Genomic DNA, 22,654 nt, shown 5'->3' on the forward strand with positions numbered 1-22,654 from the left:
CCGTTTGGGTGCATGGGAAAGCTCGGAAGGGAAGGAGCACTGTTTTACTTTTTCAACGTAGAATTGGCTGGAATTGAGATCGGACGCCATGTCGCGTTTTGAGAGCCCCTGATGTGCCTAAACAGTGGAAACCCCCAATTATAACTGAAACCCTAATCCAAACACACCCCTAACCCTAATCTCAACGGTAACCCTAAACACACCCCTAACCCTAATCCCATCCCTAGTCCCAACCGTAAATGTAATCCAAACCCTAACCCTAACTTTAGCCCCAACCCTGACCCTAACTTTAGCCCCAACCCTAACTTTAGCCTTAACCCTAGCCACAACCTTAACCCTAGCCCTAACCCTAATCTTAGCCCTAACCCTAGCCCTAACCCTAATGGGAAAATGGAAAAAAATACATTTTTTTAAATTTTAAATTTTTCCCTAACTAATGGGGTGATTTACTTTTATAGCGGGGTATTTAGCGGATTTTTGTGAATGGCAGCCGTCACACACTGAAAGACGTTTTTTATTGCAAAAAATATTTTTTGCGTTACCACATTTTGAGAGCTATAATTTTTCCATATTTTAGTCCACAGAGTCATGTGAGGTCTTGTTTTTTGCGGGACGAGTTGACATTTTTATTGGTTACATTTTCGGGCACGTGACAATTTTTGATGGCTTTTTATTCCGATTTTTGTGAGGCAGAATGATCAAAAACCAGCTATTCATGAATTTCTTTTGGGGGAGGCGTTTACACCATTCCGCGTTTGGTAAAATGGATAAAGCCGTTTTATTCTTTGGGTCAGTACGATTACAGCAATACCTCATTTATATCATTTTTTTATGTTTTGGCACTTTTATACGATAAAAACTATTTTATAGAAAAAAATAATTATTTTTGCATCGCTTTTTTCTGAGGACTATAAATTTTTTATTTTTTTGCTGATGATGCTGTATCACGGCTCGTTTTTTTCGGGACAAGATGACGTTTTCAGCGGTACTATGGTTATTTATTTCCGTCTACTTGATCGCGTGTTATTCCACTTTTTGTTTGGCGGTATGATAATAAAGCGTTGTTTTTTGCCTCGTTTTTTTTTGCCGCATTTACTGAAGGGGTTAACTAGCGGGACAGTTTTTATAGGTGGGGTCGTTACGGACGTGGCGATACTAAATATGTGTACTTTTATTGTTTTGTTTTTTTTATTTAGATAAAGAAATATATTTATAGGAACAATATATTTTTTTGGGGGGGGGATTTTTGGGGGAATTTTTTTTTAATTTTCTTTACACATGTGAATATTTTTTTTTTCACTATAACATTGCCCACGGGGGGCATCATGTTATAGTGTAAGGTCGCTAATCTGACACTTTGCTGTGCACTGTGTCAGATCAGCGTTCTGACATGCACAGCTGCAGGCTTCACAGTGCCTGTTCTGAGTAGGCGCTGTGAAGCCACCTCCCTCCCTGCAGGACCTGGATGCGGTGGCCATCTTGTATCCGGGCCTGCAAGGAGAAGGAGGAGGTAAGAGACCCTCTCAGCAACGCGATTACATCATGGCATCATGGGTTTACATTTGACTAAAATAGGACTGCTCATACTATTATACATTGCCTATCCATTCACCAAGAAGGTGATGCTACAAGTTCTTTAAAAACATGACCCCGATTCTGCCTTCATACACGTTGACCAGGTGTGCAGTCTGACATACAGCATGAACCACTTTCTGTCTTCCAAATAAGCAGACCGTTCTCTGTAGTCTAACTTGTTTATTGGTGAATAGGTATTTGGCATGAGGTAGAACTATAAGGCTGTGTGCACACGTTGCTGATTTTTCGCGTTTTTTCACAATAAAAACGCTATAAAACCGCAAAAAAACAGCATACAATAAGCATCCCATCATTTAGAATGAATTCCGCATGTTTTGTGCACATGATGCGTTTTTTTTTCCGCGAACAAAAAACGCATTGCGGTAAAAAATGCAGCATGTTCATTAATGTTGCAGGTTTTTTTGCGGATTTCCCACTATAAAATGCATTGGGAAATGTCCATAAAAAAACGCATTAAAAACGCATAAAAATGCACCAAAAACGCGGCAAAAATTTCTGCTTTTTCTCAGGAATTTTCTGCAAGAAATCCTGAATGTGTGCACATAGCCTTAGAATACAAACAACATGGGTAAGTGTTGGGCAAATAATCACACAGCTAACATTTAACAATCAGGAAAGTATACAGTGTGATGCAGACTTTAACCAGGAAATACACAGATCTCTAATCACATCTCCTATGCACTGGCTGCTGTACAATGTAATGCTGTGATCACTAGCTGTTTGGAGAATATTTGCTTGGTAACAGGATAAACGTAGACAGGCACTGTTTTTCACATTAACAGTCCATGTGGTTTATTATACAACCAGCATGAACCACTGTAGGGCATGTTACATATCAAAGACCTCACATAGTCCTTAGCACTTCATAGTATACGTCTCTGAAACACAGTCACTAAACACGCCAGACCTCGTTGTCCAGTTCTCATGGGTGACCGCACGCCGAACAGTTCATTAATGTCCATGGAACACAACAGGCACCACCACATGACATTAGGTTGCAGTTTCTACACATGCTGGACCTTACTCTGTCCAGTTACCATGGGCGACTGCACAGTTGCCCATACTCTGGGTTACCTTCCAGGAGCTCCTGCTCCACATGCTGACTCCTGTCAGTCCTCTCTCCTGGGGAAGCTGCCGAACTGGGATCACCGTCCCTGTGACTAGTGCACTCCTGACAGTCCAGATCCTCAGACAGATGATAACTTCCCCAACGTAGTGCCATCACAGACTCTGCACACACGACCTCTCTGTGCGCTATTCAGGACGTCCGTCCCCACCTGGGACCGTCCAACACACAGGCCCCCAGCTCCAAAGCCTCACATGTGCTCTTCGGGGACCCAGTCTTACTCCCAGGACCTCCCAACACAGAGGCCTTTCTAGGACCTGAGACATGGGCCAATTAGGTCCATACATTCTCCAACCATGTGACCACCATGGTCACATTATATACTTGTAACCACACCCATAGGTGGGAGGTGTGTGTGGTTAGTCAGCCAGCTCTTTAACTAACCATAAAAGCCTCCATTTAAAGTAAACAAACACTTGTGGAACTACAGGTCCCAGAACACTACTACTTCAGGCTTACAGCGCAGACTCCCTCTGAGACACTTACCGGCCATTTACAATCATGCCTGCAACTGACATGCATTCCCATGGTCTCAATACGCCTCTGTGCTTATTCTGAGGAGAACATGCAGTGCCCCATAGCTGTAACGGGTCATTGCATCACAACAGTTAATCACATTTCTGTATAATACTGCATTTCAAGAACAGATTTACTAATCTTACCAGATATACTTTACCAAGATAGCAAACTCAAGTGAAGCAGTTACAGGAGGGCAAATAAACATGTGTGTCTATGAAGTACACAGAAGAAAATGGAGTCTTCTTCTCAGCATACCTTGCTTCAATCCCACAATGCAACACTCTATCTGCTGTTAAAGACACAAGCTATACATTCAGTCACCACTAGATGGTGCTATAACTAACTAACCAGCACATCATACAAACATATTGCCCTATATTCAGAGGGCAGAACAACCCCTCTTATCTTGCAGGGACTATTTCTGCAAAAGGCTTATTTTATGATGACATGTCTTTTTACACAAGTAGACATTGCTTTTTTATAAGCATTCAACTAGTGGTTTTGTTTTGTTTCCTGGGTAGTTGGGCATATGCAATAACTAGACATTTATTTTTTCTTTCATGTAAAGCTTTTGTGTGTGTTTTTTACATACCTTATCAATGGGGCAACTATGAAAGCAGAAGTACTGAGCATGAAGTTTGTGAGCACATAGTAGAAGTTCTCTCTAATTTTTTTAAGCAAAGTGCTTTTAAAAATGTTTCCCTTCTTCATTGATGTTTCATTGAAGTATTTCAGAGCGTGCACTGTATCCTAAGTGCTGGTATGGCTCCATGTCAGTGAGACTGCCTCCTTTGTAATGTCTAGGTTAATGCAATGGGAATCCTTTTGTTGAGTGTCTCAGGGCTACACTGTCAGTATTTGTATGATTTGGAAGAATGATTCTTTTTCATGTACCAATTTTATGTCTGACCCTGTCAGTACACTTTGATATGTTCCTTGCTCCAAGTCCTTTATGTATTACTTACGTTTCTCTTCCTCTCCAGAAGCCAACAATGGACCTTTTTTTATTTCTAAGTTACTAGATGTGTTGCCTGTTCCTGTAGGTTTTTCCATTTGAGTTTTGTGGATTGGTATTTATTTTATTTCTATATACACTGCTCAAAAAAATAGGGAACACTAAAATCCCACATCATAGATATCACTGAATGAAATATTCCAGTTGTAAATCTTTATTCACTACATAGTGGAATGTGTTGAGAACAATGAAACATAAAAAATGAGCAACATAAATCACAACTAATATCCCACAGAGGTCTGGAGTTGGAATGATGCTCAAAATCAAAGTGGAAAATGAAGTTACAGGCTGATCCAACTTCAGTGTAAATGCCTCAAGACAAGGAAACAATGCTCAGTAGTGTGTGTGGCCTCCACGTGCCTGTATGACCTCCCTAAAACACCTGGACATGCTCCTGATGAGGCGGCTGATGGTCTCCTGAGGGATCTCCTTGCAGACCTGGACTAAAGCATCCGCCAACTTCTGGACAGTCTGTGGTACAACGTGTCGTTGGTGGATGGTGTGAGACATGATGTCCCAGATGTGTTCAGTCGGATTCAGGTCTGGGAAACGGGCGGGCCAGTCCATAGCTTCAATGCCTTCATCTTGCAGGAACTGCTGACACACTCCAGCCACATGAGGTCTGGCATTGTACTGCATTAGGAGGAACCCAGGGTCATCCGCACAAGCATATGGTCTCACAAGTGGTCTGAGGATCTCTCCTGGTGTACTGGCCTGTCTCCTAGTAGCGCCTCCAGCCTCTAGACACTACACTGATAGACACAGCAAACCTTCTTGCCACAGCTCGCAATGATGTGTCACCTTGGATGAGCTGCATTACGTGAGCCATGTGCATGGGTTGTATAGTCCGTCTCATGCTGCCACGAGTGTGAAAGCATAACCAACATTCAAAAGTGACCAAGATATTAGTCAGCAAGCATTGGTACTGAGATGTGGTCTGTGGTCCCCACCTGCAGAACCACTCCTTTATTGAGGGTGTCTTGATAATTTCCAATAATTTTCACCTGTTGTCTATTCCATTTGCACAACAGCATGTGAAATTGATTGTCAAACAGTGTTGCTTCCTAAGTGGACAGTTTGATTTCACAGAAGTTTGATTTACTTGGAATTATATTCTGTTGTTTAAGTGTTCCCTTTATTTTTTAAGCAGTGTACTTTTATATACAATTGCTGAAACTCCCAGCAAAGCTGATATGGTCTGTACATGCATGTAATTAGTGATGACACTCGTTGCTCGGGTGACCTTCAATTACTTATGACTGCTCAGAGATTTAGTTTTCATCATGGCATCTGAATGATTTACAGCTATTAGCCAGGCTGAGTCCATGTGGGGGTTGCCTGGTTGTTAGGGAATCCCCACATGTAATCAAGCAGGCTAGTAGCTGTAAATCATTCAGCTGCCATGATGAAAACTATATCTCCGAGCAGTCAATAAATACTCGAAGGCCACCCGAGCGTGCTTGGGAAAACCCGAGCAACGAGTACACTCGCTCATCACTACTTGTAATGCAGTGGTGGTGTCTTTCTTTACAATGTCATCATGTCAAAATTTGTTGTGTGAAGTTTGTAGATAATATATATGGATATGTAGGTGATGCACATGGTTACATGATATATACACAAACATTATACTTATTCAAAATACATAATTACAAAAGCAAGATGTTCTCTTTATTGAACTTTTCAAAATGTAGTTATTATTATTATTATTTATTATTATAGCTCTATTTATTCCATTGCACTTTACATGTGAGAAGAAGTATGCATAATAAAAACAGTACAGTAATCTTAATCAATAAATGTCATGACTGGTACAGAAGGAGAGAGAACCCTTCCCGCAAGGGCTCACAAGCTGCAAAGGAAGGGTGAGGATACAGTAGGTGAGGGTAGAGCTAGTTGTGCATCAGTTTGATGGATTAGTGGTTACTGCAGGTTGTAGGCTTGTCTGAAGAGGTAAGTCTTCAGGTTCCTTTTGAAGGTTTCCATGATAGCCGAGAGCATGTTGGGGTAGAAATTTCCAGAGTAGGGGATATGCGTGGGAGAATTCTTGTATGCAATTGTGGGAAGAGGAGATGAGAGGGGAGTAGAGAAGGAGATCTTGCAATGATCAGAACTGGCATGCAGGTAAGTACCAGGAGACTAGGTCCCAGATGTATGGGGAGACAAGTTGTGGATGGCTTTGTATGCCATGATTAGGGTTTTGAACTCGAGTCTCTGGGCAATGGGAAGCCAGTGAAAGGATTGACAGAGGGGAGAGAAAGGGGATAAGTGGATTTGTTGGGCAGCAGAGTTTTGAATAGATTGGAGGGGTGCAAAAGTATTAGAAGGGAGGCCACAAAACAGTAGGTTGCAGTCGTCAAGGCGGGAGATGAGTGCATGGACTAGGGTTTTTGCAGATTCTTGGTTGAGCAATGTACGGATCCGGGAAATATTTTTGAGTTGAAGTCGACAGGAAGTGGAAAGTGCTTGGATATGTTTTTTGAAGGAGATCAGAGTCAAGGATTACCCCAAAGCAGCGAGCTTTTGGGACTGCGGAGAGTGTGCAGCCAATTACTTTAATGGATAGGTCCATTGGGGGGTCAAGTGAGATTTATGAAAGATAATTAATTCTGTTTTGTTCATATTAAGTTTTAGATGTATAGCAGAGAAGAAGGATGAAATGGGGAACGACATTGAGGGATTCTGGTTAGTACGGAGGTAATATTGGGTCCAGAGAGGTAGATCTGTGTGTCATCAGCATAGAGGTGATATTGCAATCTGTAAGGTTCTATGAGCTGCCCCAGGCTGAATGTGTAAATGGAGAAGAGCAGGGGTCCTAAGACTGAACCTTGGGGGTCACACACAGATAGTGGGCGATGAGAGATGAGGAGGTTGTGTTTCAGTGGAAATGCTGAATGTCCAGTCTGTTTGGTATGATGAGATCCAATATAGGGCCAAGTTTGTGATGCCAAACGATGAGAGGGTCTGTAGTAATAGGGAATGGTGCACTGTGTCAAAGGCAGAGGATAGGTCCAGGAGAAGGAGGACAAGTAGTGTCGCTTGGCTTTCTGTTAATAGGTCATTGGTGACTTTATTCGCTGCAGTTTTATTGGAGTGATGCGATCGGAAGCCAGTTTGTAAGCAGTCAAAGAGAGGGAGCAGGAGAAGAGGTGGGAGGACAGTTCAAAATGGATGTGTTTTTCCAGTAGTTTTGAAGCATATGGGAGAAGTGAAGTGGGGCATTTGCTAGATACAGAGGATGGGTAAAGAGGGCTTTTTGAGGATGGGTGTGATTGAGGCATGTTTGAAGCATGAGGGGAAAACACCAGTTGTTAATGACATGTTGAAAAGATTGGTGAGGGTTAGGATGAAGACTTTGGTGAGGTTTGGAAAGAGGTGGGATGGGATTCAGTCAAGTGCAAAGGTGGTGAGATGTGATTTTGAAAGTAGAGCGGAAAGTTGACTTTTCATGTTAAGATTTTAGCCATATAAATATTTGTATTTGGCAAGTTATTGGGAAATGAGTTACATATTTTCAGCAATCGTAAACCAACGATTCACTGGTTGCTGGATTTCTTTTAGATACATTTATCTAAATAGACGTTATTATGCAATTCTGGATGTGTAGGTTTAGAGCATGTCTCTGACTGTGGATTCTAGGTTTTTAGCATCTACAGTAGGTCCAGATATGTTTCATTACAAGCATTTACTAATTTGTTCTACTTTTTATACACTTTTATATATAAAAAAATTGTAACACAATGTTTCTAGAAATAAATATGGTAATAGCCAAGACTCAAGAAATCAATCTTCAGGAGTTCTTTCATACTGTTTGATTCAGGATGGGAGATTTTCCCCCATTTACTTGTATCATTCATTTCTAGGTTGTGTTCCTTTATAAAGTCATGTCTTCATACAAAATGATACAAATTCTAAAATAATTACATATTTAATAAACTTACCTTTCCAATTTCTCAGGAAAGCCCACATCTTTCCGGGGACATGTCAGATGTTTTGAACAGCTGGCATGTGCCCACAATGGCCGAGGGTGGAATCACTATCTACCCATGGCTATTAACCAATTAAGTGCCGCTGTTGAACTCTGACAGCGGCATTTAAATTATGCTTCTGGCCATCGGGTCAGAAATGCACACACCAGTGACTCCCCGTCGCGGGTCACCGGTGTGTTGGCATGACAACCTGAGGTCTCCTGGAGACTTCTATGGTTGTCAGTGTCAGCTTGCTGTGAGCGCCTCTCAGTAGTTGGCGCTCATAGCAAGTGAGCAATTCTGCTATATAGAGGTGATCTGACCATCACCTGTATGTAGCAGAGCCGATCGGGTTGTGGCAGCTCCTAGTCTCCTATGGAGACTATTAAAGCATGGCAAAAGTAAAAAAAAATAATAATAGTATAAAAAAAATATATAAAAGTTCCAATCACCCCCTCCTTTTTCCCCATTCAATATAAAACAATAAAAATAAAATCAAACATACACATATGTGGTAGTGCTGTGTTCAGAATCGCCCGATCGATCAATAAAAAAAGGATTAACCTGACCGTTAAACGTCGTAGCAAGAAAAAAGTCAAAACTTCAAAATAATTTTTTTTTGTCACCGCGACATTTCATTAAAATGCAATAGCAGGCGATCAAAAGAACATATCTGCAGCAAAATGGTATCATTAAAAACGTCAGCTCGGCACGCAAAAAATAAGCCCTCACCCGACCCAAGATGACAAAAAATGGAGACACTACGGTTATCGGAAAATTGTGCAATTTGTTTTTAACAAAGTTTGGAATTTTTTTTTTTCACCACTTAGATAAAAAAGAACCTAGACATGCTTGGTGTCTGTGAACACGTAATGACCTGGAGAATCATAATGGCAGGTCAGTTTTAGCATTTAATGAATCTAGTGACAAAAACCAAACAAAAAACACTTTTTTTGCAATTCCACTGCACTTGAAATATTTTTCCCATTTTCTAGTACACGATATGGTAAAACCAATGGTGTCGTTCAAAAGTACAACTTGTCCCGCAAAAAACAAGCCCTCACATGGCCATATTGACAGAAAAATAGAAAAGTTATGGCTCTGAGAAGAAGGGGAGCAAAAAACAAAAGCCAAAACCGAAAAAGCTCCAGGGGTTAAGGGGTTAAATAGTCCTGGATAACTCCTTTAAAGCAAATGTCATTGTATCAGAATGTGAATTACACTAATGTCATTGTAAAAATAATGAATTTGAAGTAGACTCCAGCGTAACTTTTGAAATAGTATTAACTTATCAACTTTTCATCTTGCCATTTGTGTCATGTCTCTCGCTATAACTGAACTCACGCCAATCCCTAAACAATTCCATTACTTACAAATGGGAATGAAATGTATTGAAAATTTGCTGTTTTGATTTTGAAGTCAAGAAAAATGTTGACCCCACGGCACTTCTAAGGCTTTTAAATTCTCCTTTGGTGCTGTATATCTCTGCATCTTCGAGCATCAATCTCTGTGTTAAGTTGTGGACTCGACAGAAAGTTATTTTGCTTTTTGTACCTTTTGAATCTGCATTTATCAATTTGCTTTGGTGTGTGGTTTATCGGCTTATCTTTTCACTTTCCAGCATATCATCTTTCCCGAGCTGCTTGTAGTGACAAGCCTACTGATTTAAATTGTGTTCAATTTACACGCATTGCAGTGTGCTCTGGATAAATCAAACAGAACATTCCGCCTCTGAAAGCGTTTTAGATTCTGTTTGTTGTTTCTTACGGAAGAATTACATGCTTTAAGAACACTGCATTTCAAATGACCATTTTTTTTTCAAATATCCTATGGGTGTTCTTAAAGGAAGAATTCACCATATGATCAAACAATATAAAGCCAAACCCCATCTGTGCCATGTTTGCTTGCGGAGATGCCACTGAAGGGAAAAAGGAAAGCAATAAGCAGTTAAGATTAACAGAAACATATGTCACAATAGTAAGTTGAAGAAATGTAAAATGTGTTAGAGTTTCTGAGGCAAATGTTCATGCAGTTTCTGAAAATTCAATTTACAGTATGAAATTCTGCATCTGAAATTCGCAGCACACACACTTCTGACATTATCTTACTTTTCATTGGAGCACAGTGATGATTCTCATTTTTGTCTTTCTTCTGAGTTTAAAAAATTATAGTGATCTACAAATTATATTTCGTAAAACCTCCTCTTGTGTTGAAGGTTTATTGGAAGGTTGAAGGCCAGCAGAGCTTTCGTTTAGAGGCATTTATTTCATCCCACTAACTCTACTTTCTCTAAATATTTTTCATATCAACAGGTTCTTCCAGTTTTGATAATAGGTTTTTGGAGAAAGATGTTCATCCCTCTTTAACACCTAATTCAAAAGAAACTATTAGAATGATGTACTCCGATTTCAGGTATGTTCGCTAAGGTACTTAATAGATAATGCTAATCTCACGCATTCACCTTCATGAAAATCTGCCATACCAATGCTGCCTCAGATTGTCTACATTTATGTATGTTTATAGAAAGATATAGTTAATTCATTTTGCTTAATATCCTCTATAAAGTATAAGGCTATGAATGTTCACATCACGTTTGAGCCTCCTGTCAGTGGTTCCATCAGGGCTTATATCTTAAGCCCTAGAAAACAGGGTTTGGAAGTTTGCGTTGACGGGGCCATTGACTGAAATGATGATGACGGAGTTGCATAGTGCTTTGTCAGAAAATAATTTTTGGCAGTATACTCTTATTTGAGGCAAGGCATCAACACCAACACCTGCATCTCCATGCCTTACTTAAATACTCAGATTGCCAAAAATTATGCCTACACTGTGTATGGCAGACAGTATCTATAGTATTTTTTTCTTCTGCAAATGATCTCTTCAGAGAGAAAGAAGACTAAAGGCCCCGTCACACTGGACGATATCGCTAGCGATCCGTGATGTTGCAGCGTCCTGGCTAGCGATATCGTCCAGTGTGACACGCAGCAGCGATCAGGCCCCTGCTGTGATATCGCTGGTCGGGACAGAAAGGCCAGGACTTTATTTCGTCGCTGGCTCTCCCGTTGACATCGCTGAATCGGCGTGTGTGACGCCGATTCAGCGATGTCTTTGCTGGTACCCAGGGTAAACATCGGGTTACTAAGCGCAGGGCCGCGCTTAGTAACCCGATGTTTACCCTGGTTACCATTGTTAAAGTAAGAAAAACAACCACTACATACTTACCTACCACTGTCTGTCCCCGGCGCTCTGCTTCTCTGCTCTGGCTGTGAGCGCCGGGCAGCCGGAAAGCAGAGCGGTGACGTCACCGCTGTGCTTTCCGGCCGCTGTGCTTACACAGGGCAGAGAAGCACAGCGCCGGAGGACAGACAGCGGTAGGTAAGTATGTAGTGGTTGTTTTTTTTTACTTTAACTATGGTAACCAGGGTAAACATCGGGTTACTAAGCGCGGCCCTGCGCTTAGTAACCCGATGTTTACCCTGGTTACCGGGGACCTCGGGATCGTTGGTCGCTGGAGAGCTGTCTGTGTGACAGCTCTCCAGCGACCAAACAGCGACGCTGCAGCGATCCGGATCGTTGTCGGTATCGCTGCAGCGTCGCTTAGTGTGACGGTACCTTTAAGGTAACGTCACACTCAGCGACACTGCATCAATATAGACAACGAGCCGATCGCTGGAGCGTCACTGTTTAGGTCGCTGTAGAGACGTCAAACACAGCAGCTCCAGAACGATGCAGGAGCGATCCAGTGACGTAGCGGCGACTCACTTATCGTTCTTGCTGGTTGTTAGCTCCATGTCAAACATTGCTGGCATCGTTGCTTTTGATGTCAAACATGACAATACACGCCGACCTGATGACCAAATAAAGTTCTGGACTCCTAGCTCCGACCAGAGATGTCACAGCGGGATCCAGATCGCTGCTGTGTGTCAAACACTACGAGATCGCTATCCAGGACGCTGCAACGTCACGGATCGTTGTCGTTCTCGTTGTAAAGTTGCTGAGTTTGACGGTACCTTTAATCTCCAGTGCCACCTATTGCATGTAGCAATCCTAAAAGTTATTATCGACCCTTTAATGACCCTTGTCACATGACTTAGGATAAAAGCCAAACCAAGACTCTACATTTGCGGATGCATGTTTCTGGGGAGATGCTCCTCATTAGTGCAAAGCAGGAGATCTGATTCTGCTAGTTTTTTTTTTTTCTTGAGATTTACTGACATATAAAATAATTTGTGGTCAATCAGACCTCTTTAAATAATCCTAGACAACTTATTGTGTGCTGATTGCTGCAACACCTACTCCTACCATTATAGAAAAAAAATATAGATTTAACGTGTTGAGCAACGGGATGAATGGTTGTCCTTGTAATAGATGTATGGGGCAGATACTGCTGAATAAAAGCCATTGGTTCTGCTCCGACTTACAGAAGGTGTCCTAAACGTCTTCCTTATGGCCTTGCATCTTCTCGCCCGACCACTTGCACCAGTGACCCCATTCCGTCACATCTCCTCCAGTCCCTTTCCCCGGCTATCACCTCTCACTTAACAAAAATATTCAACCTTTCCCTCACTTCCGGTATTTTTCCCTCCTCATTTAAGCATGCCATCATACATCCATTACTTAAAAAACCATCCCTCGATCAAAACTGTGCCGCTAATTATAGACCTGTCTCTAATCTTCCCTTCATCTCTAAACTCCTCGAACGCCTGGTCCACTCCCGTCTTACCCGCTATCTCTCAGATAACTCTCTTCTCGACCCTCTTCAATCTGGCTTCCGCTCTTTACACTCTACTGAAACTGCCCTCATTAAAGTCTCTAATGACCTACTAACAGCTAAATCTAATGGTCACTACTCCATGCTAATTCTCTTGGATCTCTCTGCAGCATTCGACACTGTGGATCATCAGCTCCTCCTCACTATGCTCCGCTCCATCGGCCTCAAGGACACCGTTCTCTCCTGGTTCTCCTCCTATCTCTCTGACCGATCCTTCACTGTATGTTTTGCTGGTTCCTCCTCCTCTCACCTTCCCCTTATTGTTGGGGTTCCTCAAGGATCAGTCCTAGGCCCCCTACTCTTCTCGTTGTATACTGCCCCTATTGGACAAACAATCAGTAGATTTGGTTTCCAGTACCATCTCTATGCTGACGACACCCAATTATACACTTCTGCTCCCGATATCACACCGACCTTTTTAGAAAACACCAGTGATTGTCTTACCGCTGTCTCTAACATCATGTCCTCCCTCTATCTGAAACTAAACCTGTCAAAAACTGAACTCCTCGTGTTCTCTCCCTCTACTAACCTACCTTTGCCTGACATTGCCATCTCCGTGTGCGGTTCCACCATTACTCCAAAGCAACATGCCCGCTGCCTTGGGGTCATCCTTGATTCTGACCTTTCATTCACCCCCTATATCCGATCACTGGCTCGCTCTTCTTACCTGCATCTCAAAAACATTTCTAGAATTCGCCCTTTTCTTACTTTCGACTCTGCAAAAACTCTGACTGTTTCACTTATTCATTCTCGTCTGGACTATTGTAACTCTCTACTAATCGGTCTCCCTCTTGCAAAACTCTCCCCGCTCCAATCTGTCCTGAATGCTGCAGCCAGGATCATATTCCTCACCAACCGTTACACCGATGCCTCTACCCTGTGCCAGTCATTACACTGGCTACCCATCCACTCCAGAATCCAGTACAAAACTACTACCCTCATCCACAAAGCACTCAATGGCTCAGCACCACCCTACATCTCCTCCCTGGTATCAGTCTACCACCCTACCCGTGCCCTCCGCTCCGCTAATGACCTCAGGTTAGCATCCTCAATAATCAGAACCTCCCACTCCCGTCTCCAAGACTTTACACGTGCTGCGCCGATTCTTTGGAATGCACTACCTAGGTTAATACGATTAATCCCCAATCCCCACAGTTTTAAGCGTGCCCTAAAAACTCATTTGTTCAGACTGGCCTACCGCCTCAATGCATTAACCTAACGATCCCTGTGTGGCCTATTTATAATAAAAAAAAAAAAAAGGTTCCTCGCATCATGTTCTCATACACTTTATGCAGTATTAGCCCTCTGTGTCTGTACTGCTACATACTTAGGCAGGTAACTGGTTCATGCAGCTTTACATGAACACCTGAGCCTTACACTATGGCTGGTCCGAATAACTAAAGCAATTGTTACCATCCACCTCTCGTGTCTCCCCTTTTCCCCATAGTTTGTAAGCTTGCGAGCAGGGCCCTCAATCCTCCTGGTATCTGTTTTGAACTGTATTTCTGTTATGCTGTAATGTCTATTGTCTGTACAAGTCCCCTCTATAATTTGTAAAGCGCTGCGGAATATGTTGGCGCTATATAAATAAAATTATTATTATTATTATTATGGCCTAATAGGGCATGTAGGCAGCATGGTTCAGCCTCTCTGTGGGCAGCATGTTATAGAACAGACCAAGCAGATTGATGTATTTTGCAGATTGATAAGTAGTAACTAGAGAGCAGTTCTCAGTGGAAGGAATGATTATTACTGCATACATTGCTGTTGAGATATTCTTCATTACTTCATTTTCGTTTTGACATCTTCATATGTGTTTAATTGATCTTCCTAACTGAACAACATGATTGGAGAAATGCCTGTCATGCTATAGCAATTTTGTTAAAATTGTTTCAAGACACACAGATGTGTTAGTGTCATCTTTCCTCTCTGTCTGTTGAGTTCTGCATAAATAAAATTATATTTAACAGCTTAATTCGTAACCCTAGAAGTCTGAATATGTCTGTAATAGCACAGACATTTGGCGAGATAGCAGGTATGGATGAGTACATGGTAAAATATGTCTGTAGAGAAAGCAGCTTTTATATACTAGACCAGAGGTTCACAGCCTGATGGCTACATGTGGTTTGCAATGCCATACCGTGTTGCCCCCCAGCTATCTGGGCACAGAAATTATTAAAAAAGAGAGGTGTGTAGTACTGGGGGCAGGGCCTGGTCAGGAGTAGTGGGGCACTGGATAGCAAACCCCTCATATATCAGGATCAGGAGTTAGAGATGGATGACTTGGCTGCTGTCACATCACCCATAGTCTTTAATGGAGGGAGCAACATACATTCGGGGTTTGTCTATGTATGTTTGAAATGCTACTTGGGTGAAAAAGATGACTCCTATACTTTGATTAGGTAGGGTAGTTGAATCTGCAAATGTCCCGAATCTATGTATCATATTCCTGAAAAGGTAATACTTCTTTTAGAGTGGTTTGATGTGATAATGTAGCTCCTGGAAAATGAGGTGCACAGTTGTACTAGACCGTCATCTAGGTTGCTCCTCTGAGTCATGACATTAGGGGCAGTACCAAGGTGAAATTGGGTATCCACCTTAATCTGGATGAAACCCTCAGATGAGAATTTATAAAGTGTAGTATTAAAAAAAAAGTTTGTGTTGCATAGTATCTACTGCATAATATGTTATAATATGTTAGAGAAATATTAATATATATATATTTGTTTTGTAAACAGTTCAGAAATGGAAAGATCCCAGCAGCCTGATGCCTACAATCTGAAGACATCAAAGAGCATGGATCTTGGTAAGTGACATTTTCACGATTTGTGCCATCAGTTTCTTAAAGGAAACTTGTTAGCGGATTCACACTTCACCAGTCTCGGGTAGCTGGCTCCTGTGTTCTGAACATGAGTGTTTCAGTCTAAAATGCATTGATGTTTCAGAGTAGCACATATTGAAAGCACAGCCCGGGACAAGGTGACTAATCCAAGAGGCGGGCTTCTCCCAGCCCATTCAGCTGGATTAGCAGGGTTTTTCCTATGTGTGTGCATAGCTGAACAGGCGGGGGAGAGAAGCTGGCGAGACCTGCCTCTTGGACTTTTATATAGAAATCATTTATAAATACGTCCTACTTCACAACGAAAGATTCACAGCTAATGCTATTTTTAGGTTTTGGCGTGGGTACTAAAAATGGTGTAATAAGTCATGTAAAACATTGATAAATTGCAATGCATAATAAATAAATAAACTGACCTGAGGTGGTTTTTTTTTTTTTTTTTTTTTAAATCTGCAACATGTCTGTTTCTCTTGCGGATACGCCGAGTTTTACGTGCAAATTTTCCCCATAGACTTGCTTTAGATGTGGAAAGTCAAGAGATATACATTGCATGTGAACCACACATAACGGTATTAATAAAACTTTGTCAAAGCCAAATACCAAGAAGTATCAAACAGAGCTAAAAACCACAGCGTAAAACACATGATAAACACATGTTACAAAATTAACTCAAAAACACAACCAAACTTACAAAATTGGTGCAGAAATGCTGGAAAAAAATCTGCAACATCCAAAACTCGCAAAATACTCATTGTGGGAATGTAGCCTGAGGGTTTGTGTCCACCTTCAGGATGGCCGGCGGTATCGTCGGAGCGGCTTTGCCGCTCTGCGGTAAGCCCCGTCCCCATCTGGGATGCGATGATGCCGGAAGTGTTCATAGCACACATCCAGCATCATCGCACCCATCGCATAGGGCCCTGTGCTATATCTTGCGGCGACGCAGCGTCGCCGCAAGATATACGGACATGCTGCGATCTGAAAAGACGCGCAGCATGTCCGGAGTCGCAGGGCCGCCGTGTGCGTGTTACCACGCATAGTGGAGATGGGATTTCATTAAATCCCCTCCACTATGCTGTAACATCTGAATGCTGCGTGTCTGACGCTGCGGCTCTATGCAGTGTCAGACACGCAGCGTTTCCTGCACGTGGAAACATACCCTAAGACCTCCAACCTAACCCTGTGTAAAAATAGAATACATCTCTATAGATGTACACCATGCTTTTATGAATCATGTGCTTTCATATTGTTTTTCTTATGCAGCACCTCATCAGTTAGTTCAGTGGCTTGCAAAAGTATTAACTCCATTTGGCTTTTGAACTATTTTATTACTTTACAACCTGTGTTTAAATATTTTTTTTTGTTATCCAATTTGTTTCTCATCACCAACTAGTCAAAGTTTGTGGTGAGAAAATTATAGACATGAATTATATTTGTGGGATCAAATAGCTAAATATTGGCATGTGCATATTTATTCACCCTGCTAAAGTCAGAACTCTGTAAAGTCTCCTTTTGCTCCAATTACAGCTGCAAGTCGCTTTGGATAAATCTCTATGAGTTTTACACATTTTGCCACTGGGATTTTCCCATTCATCAAGGCAAAACTGTTCCATCCGCTTTAACTTAGTTTCCTCTGGTGATCATCAGTCTTCAAGTCTGAACACTGATTTTCAATTGGATTACGGTCTGGGCTTTGACTAGGCCACTCAAAAACATTTACACATTTCCACTTTAACCATTCAAGTGTTGCCTCCGCAGTATCCTTTGAGTCATTGTCTTGTTTGAAGGTGAACCTCCGCCCCAGTCTCAAATCACTGACGGACTGACACAGCTTTTTCTCAAGAATATCAAAGAATTTTGCACCATCCATCTGCCCCTTGACAGGCCATTTTTACTGTCCCTGCTGCTGAAAAACATGCCCACAGCAAGATGTCACCTCCATATTTCACTGTGAGGATGGTGTTCTTGGAGTGATGAGCTGTGTTGGTTTGTCGCCAGACATAGTGTTTATGTTATTGGCCCAAAAAGTCCAATTTTGGTATCTTCTCTGGCATGTGCTTTCTGGTGTGTGCTTTACTAAGTAGCTGCTGACAATACTAAGTCAGGAAAAAGGCAATCCTGCCCTGTATTAGGTTATGTTCACACATTGTTTTTTTGCTGCATTTTTTTCTGTAGACAAAACCTGCTCTTTTGGCAGTTAAGCAAACAGGATTTGCTGAATTTTTTTATCAGGTTTAATGTATATATATATATATATATATATATATATATATATATATATATATATATATATATATATATATAACATTATTCAACTTTCTGAAGTTTTTCCACCAAAAATACTGCAAAACCTGATGCCTGCATTTTTTGCTACATTTTTGCACTAGCTTATTGCTTTCTATAGGTGAAAAATGCTGCAAAAACTCTGAAAGAAGTGACACTCTGCAGTTTTTTTTAAAGCATAGCAGTTTTCCAATTCAGTCTCGAAAAAAAAAAAACATTGTGTGGGCATGAGATTTCAGAAATGTCATAGCTTTTGCTAGTACTGTAAAACACAGCTTGAAATTTGCATTAAAAAGATGCAGCAAAAACCCTCCACAACATATGAATATAGCCTTAAGTTGTTTTGGAAATGGTGACAACTAGAAATGGTGGAAATCGATTTACAGGGCCCATCGAACCTCTTCCTACTTTCTGACATACTCCTCTCTTCGTCTGATTAGCCGGCCTGGAATGATGTGTCGCACTGGGGCGGCTAATAAAATGAAAGCCACAACTGCTGGCAGGTAGGAGGCCACTCACTGGGCTCTTGTCCAGCAGCCACAAAGCAGAGTTAGATCTTCTGGACCAGGTCCTGTAGATTGATTTGAATTATCTCTCGTGGAAACCACTTGGGACCTGTAAATGATGTCAATAGACTTTAGAATGGAAGTTTATGATGGAAAGTACCACACTTTTTACTGGTTTTTAGCCCTTTTTTTACCCTGTGTTCAAAATATCCTAAAAGAAAAATAATTAGAAAAGGAAAATAACCCCGGAGTCATTTTTTGCTCAAATCCTGAAATCTGTGTTTTAGTCCATTTGGGACAATTTAATTTTCTTGATACATAGTACAATTTGTACCGGAAAATATAATCTTCTATTTGAAGCGAAATAAGGCTTTTGTTTTATCAGGATATGGAATCATTTTCTCTCTTCGCTTTTTCTATCAGCCATTTCCACTGAGCACATGGAACATTTTAACAACCGTAGTTACTCTTAATGATAATAAGCGTTATTTTACTCTAGTAATTTGCAAGGTGCCCATTTATACAGGGGAGACGGGAAAGTGAAGGCTAATTAAGCTCTGTGTTCTCTCTGTACAAAGGGGACTGTTATAGCATTAAACTATCTATAAAAAAGTAGATCAAGTTCAGTGATGCTTTGCTGTATACCTTGCTGAGTATAGAGGATCAGACATACTCTTTTAACCATTTAAGGCCCAATCCCGGTAAATATCCACCCATATTTCTGCACCATTCTGCAGAACTGATATATAAGTATTTGTGGGCAAAAACATTGAATGCATGGTTATTGAATTCATGGTTTGTGTTCAGTCCCATTACCCCAGGTGTATGACATGCAGCTCCTCACCATGTATTCTGCCTTTACAAATATTTGTGATAGAAAAGGTCATTCTAAAGAGGTCATTAAATTCTAGTGTGCCACAGTAATATGATGCTACTATTGTAATAAGTCAGTTTGTGACATTTCTTCACTCTATAAATATTCCACCATAAACTGAGAGTGGTATTATTGAAAAATGAAAAATTCCGGAAATACAGCCATGAAGTGGCAGACCATGTAATGTTACAGAGCGGGGTGAGGCTCATGCTGCAAAAAGGTTGTGAACACTCTGCTGCCTCGATAACTGCAGAGTTCCACCTTTCACATTAACATGAGCACAACAACTGTGATGGGAGCTTCATTACTTGGGTTTCCATGGCTGAGCAGCTGCATGCAAGCCTTATATCCCCAATATCACCAATGGCAATGGATGGAGTAGTGTAAAGCTCACCGCCACTTTATTTTTGAACAGTGGAATTGGGATCTGTAGAATGACGAATCACATTTCCTCATCTGTAAGTCTGATGGATGAGTCTGGGTTTGGTGAATGTCAGAATGATGCCTTCCTGCATTGTGCACTCTGTAAATTATGGTAGAGAAAGGATAATGCTGTGGGGTTGTTTTGTTATATATTTTTTTTTCCAGTAGAAGCCATTAATCATTTACAAGACCATTTACAGTTTCCGATGTTACAGTCCTGCCTATGGCATCCAATTTTTTCTTTGCACAGCCATAGGCTTGAATGGACAAATCTCATCCGATTTACGGAAGAACCTAGTGTATGCTGCAGTTTTTTTTTTCTCACACAAATTCAGTCAGTGAAAAAAATTACTCATCTGCAGTGCCCCAGTGAATAACATTGGTCCCATTGATGTCCATTTTTTTTTTTTTCACAAACAGCTTTCAAACCAAAAATATGGTTTGTTCAGACTGGCCTACTGCCTCAATGTATTAACCTAACAATCCCTGTGTGGCCTATTTAAAAAAAAAAAAAAAAAAAACTATTGTTTTTATTTATTTATTTTTTTTAAATAGGCAATCAGGTTCCTCGCGTCATGTTCTCATTCATTTTATGCAGTTAATAGCCCTCTGTGTCTGTACTGCTACATACTTAGGCAGTTAACTGGTTCATGCAGCTTTACATGAACACCAGAGCCTTACACTATGGCCGGTCCGAATAACTAAAGCAATTGTTACCATCCACCTCTCGTGTCTCCCCTTTTCCTCATAGTTTGTAAGCTTGCGAGCAGGGCCCTCATTCCTCCTGGTATCTGTTTTGAACTGTATTTCTGTTATGCTGTAATGTCTATTGTCTGTGCAAGTACCCTCTATAATTTGTAAAGCGCTGCAGAATATGTTGGCGCTATATAAATAAAAATTATTATTATTATTATTATTATTAATGTTGTGCGCTCGAGTCCATAGAGTAATTTTGTCCTAATGTGAATGAGCATCAATTACAGCTTGAAAATTACGTCTCTCGCTGTTCACAAGTGGAGTTATTGTCTACGGAGGCATGGTATACCACTCTTCCAGAAGGCCAGCCTCAGGTCATTGAGGTTCTGGAGTACATGGTCACAAAGCTCTACACAGCGACTTAGCTGATCCCATAGGTTTTCAATGAAATTCAGGTCTGGATTAAATGCAAGCCCCTCCATTTGAGGTACCCCAGTCTCCAGCAGCCATTTGCTAATGATGCGACCTCGATGAGTTGGGCACCGTCATTGATGAAGATGAAATTAGGCCTGTGTTCGTGCAGAGGCACAATGACTGGATTAATAATGTTATTTGAGTAGTAGGGTCTTGTCACTGTACCATTCACAAAGTGTAGGGCAGTTTTGTATTGACTTGACGCACCTATCCACACTGTAACACCACCACAAATGGTTTGTCTGTTGACAACAATGGCTGATGCATAGTGCTCTCCTTGACGTCTCCAAAATCATTGGTGACCATCATTTTTGCTTAGCATGAATTGACTTTTATTGGTCCCTCATACAAAATAGATGCTCCCTGGCCAATGCAAGATGATGACACTGATGATGATAATGACCTGGCCTGGTGGAGTGCTCTACCCTTGCAGGTTGTCTAGCATGTAGACCACACTGACGTAAATGGTTTCAAATGGTCTGACATGACACTTTGGTGACTCTCATCTCTCTTATATGTGCCTGGAGTTGTGTGGCAGTCATCATCCGGTTCCAAAGCTCAAGTTCAAGCTGGAATTGATGCTCATGGCCACATGACAATTTATTGAGACATTGACATTTTGAGTTGGGGTATACCCACCCATATGGTTTGCTTTTGTTTCAATAAATTGTTAGAGATGAGGAAATCACCATTGCATGCCTCTACTTAATTTACTTAATTTTGCTCAAAAGCCCAAGCCTAACTTTGTTAGTAGTGTATCTCTCCTCTTATCATTCTGTATACAGAGCCCCATCCTGCAGTATCTCTTTCCTCTCTGCCACCTGTATACAGTTCCATAATGCAGTATATCACTTCTCTTTGTTAGCAGCATCACTGCTTCCTTGTAAGCTGTTTCCACTGTGATGAAGGGAGCTTTCTATGACTTCATTCCTTAAAGTAGAATCTCCCTTCCAGACACATCCCACAGCACAGAGATGCTGGCGGGAAGTCAGCTGACTGAGAGATTACGCTGCACATGATCAACCATGGCCATCTGAGCTACGAGATGAAGGTTGCAATGGTAACTGAAGAATAAACAGAGCCTTTACGGACATCCTAAGAAAGTGATATGTGCAAAATGGGCCAGATTTAAAGGGAACCTGTCACCCCGAAAATCGAGGGTGAGGTAAGCCCACCGGCATCAGGGGCTTATCTACAGCATTCTGTAATGCTGTAGATAAGCCCCCAATGTTACCTGAAAGAGGAGAAAAAGACGTTAGATTATACTCACCCAGGGGCGGTCCCGCTGCTGATCCGGTTGGATGGGCGTCTCTGGTCTGCTGCGGCGCCTCCCATCTTCATTCCAAAATGTCGTCTTCTGATCTTCAGCCACGGCTCCGGCGCAGGCGTACTTTTTCTGCCCTGTTGAGGGCAGAACAAAGTACTGCATTGCGCAGGCGCCGGAAAGGTCAGAGAGGCCCGGCGCCTGCGCACTGCAGTACTTTGCTCTGCCCTCAACAGGGCAGACACAGTATGCCTGCGCCGGATTCGTGGCTGAAGATCAGAAGACAACGTTTTGGAATAAAGA

At 41.6% G+C, this 22,654-nt stretch overlaps 1 protein-coding gene across 7 annotated transcripts in view; it reads left to right on the top strand.

Annotated features, from left to right (window-relative positions):
* Nucleotides 1–22,654, top strand: part of PARD3B (par-3 family cell polarity regulator beta) — a 2,197,040-nt gene that overhangs the window by 768,311 nt on the left and 1,406,075 nt on the right. For all 7 annotated transcript variants that reach the window (XM_069733662.1, XM_069733664.1, XM_069733663.1 and 4 more), the window contains exons 14-15: nt 10,537–10,636; nt 15,734–15,801. In XM_069733662.1, the coding sequence (XP_069589763.1) occupies nt 10,537–10,636; nt 15,734–15,801 (168 nt within the window). The remainder of the gene's footprint in view (nt 1–10,536; nt 10,637–15,733; nt 15,802–22,654) is intronic.

Source organism: Ranitomeya imitator, chromosome 7 (genome assembly GCF_032444005.1).
Source record: "Ranitomeya imitator isolate aRanImi1 chromosome 7, aRanImi1.pri, whole genome shotgun sequence".
In the NCBI taxonomy this organism is placed as follows: domain Eukaryota; kingdom Metazoa; phylum Chordata; class Amphibia; order Anura; family Dendrobatidae; genus Ranitomeya; species Ranitomeya imitator.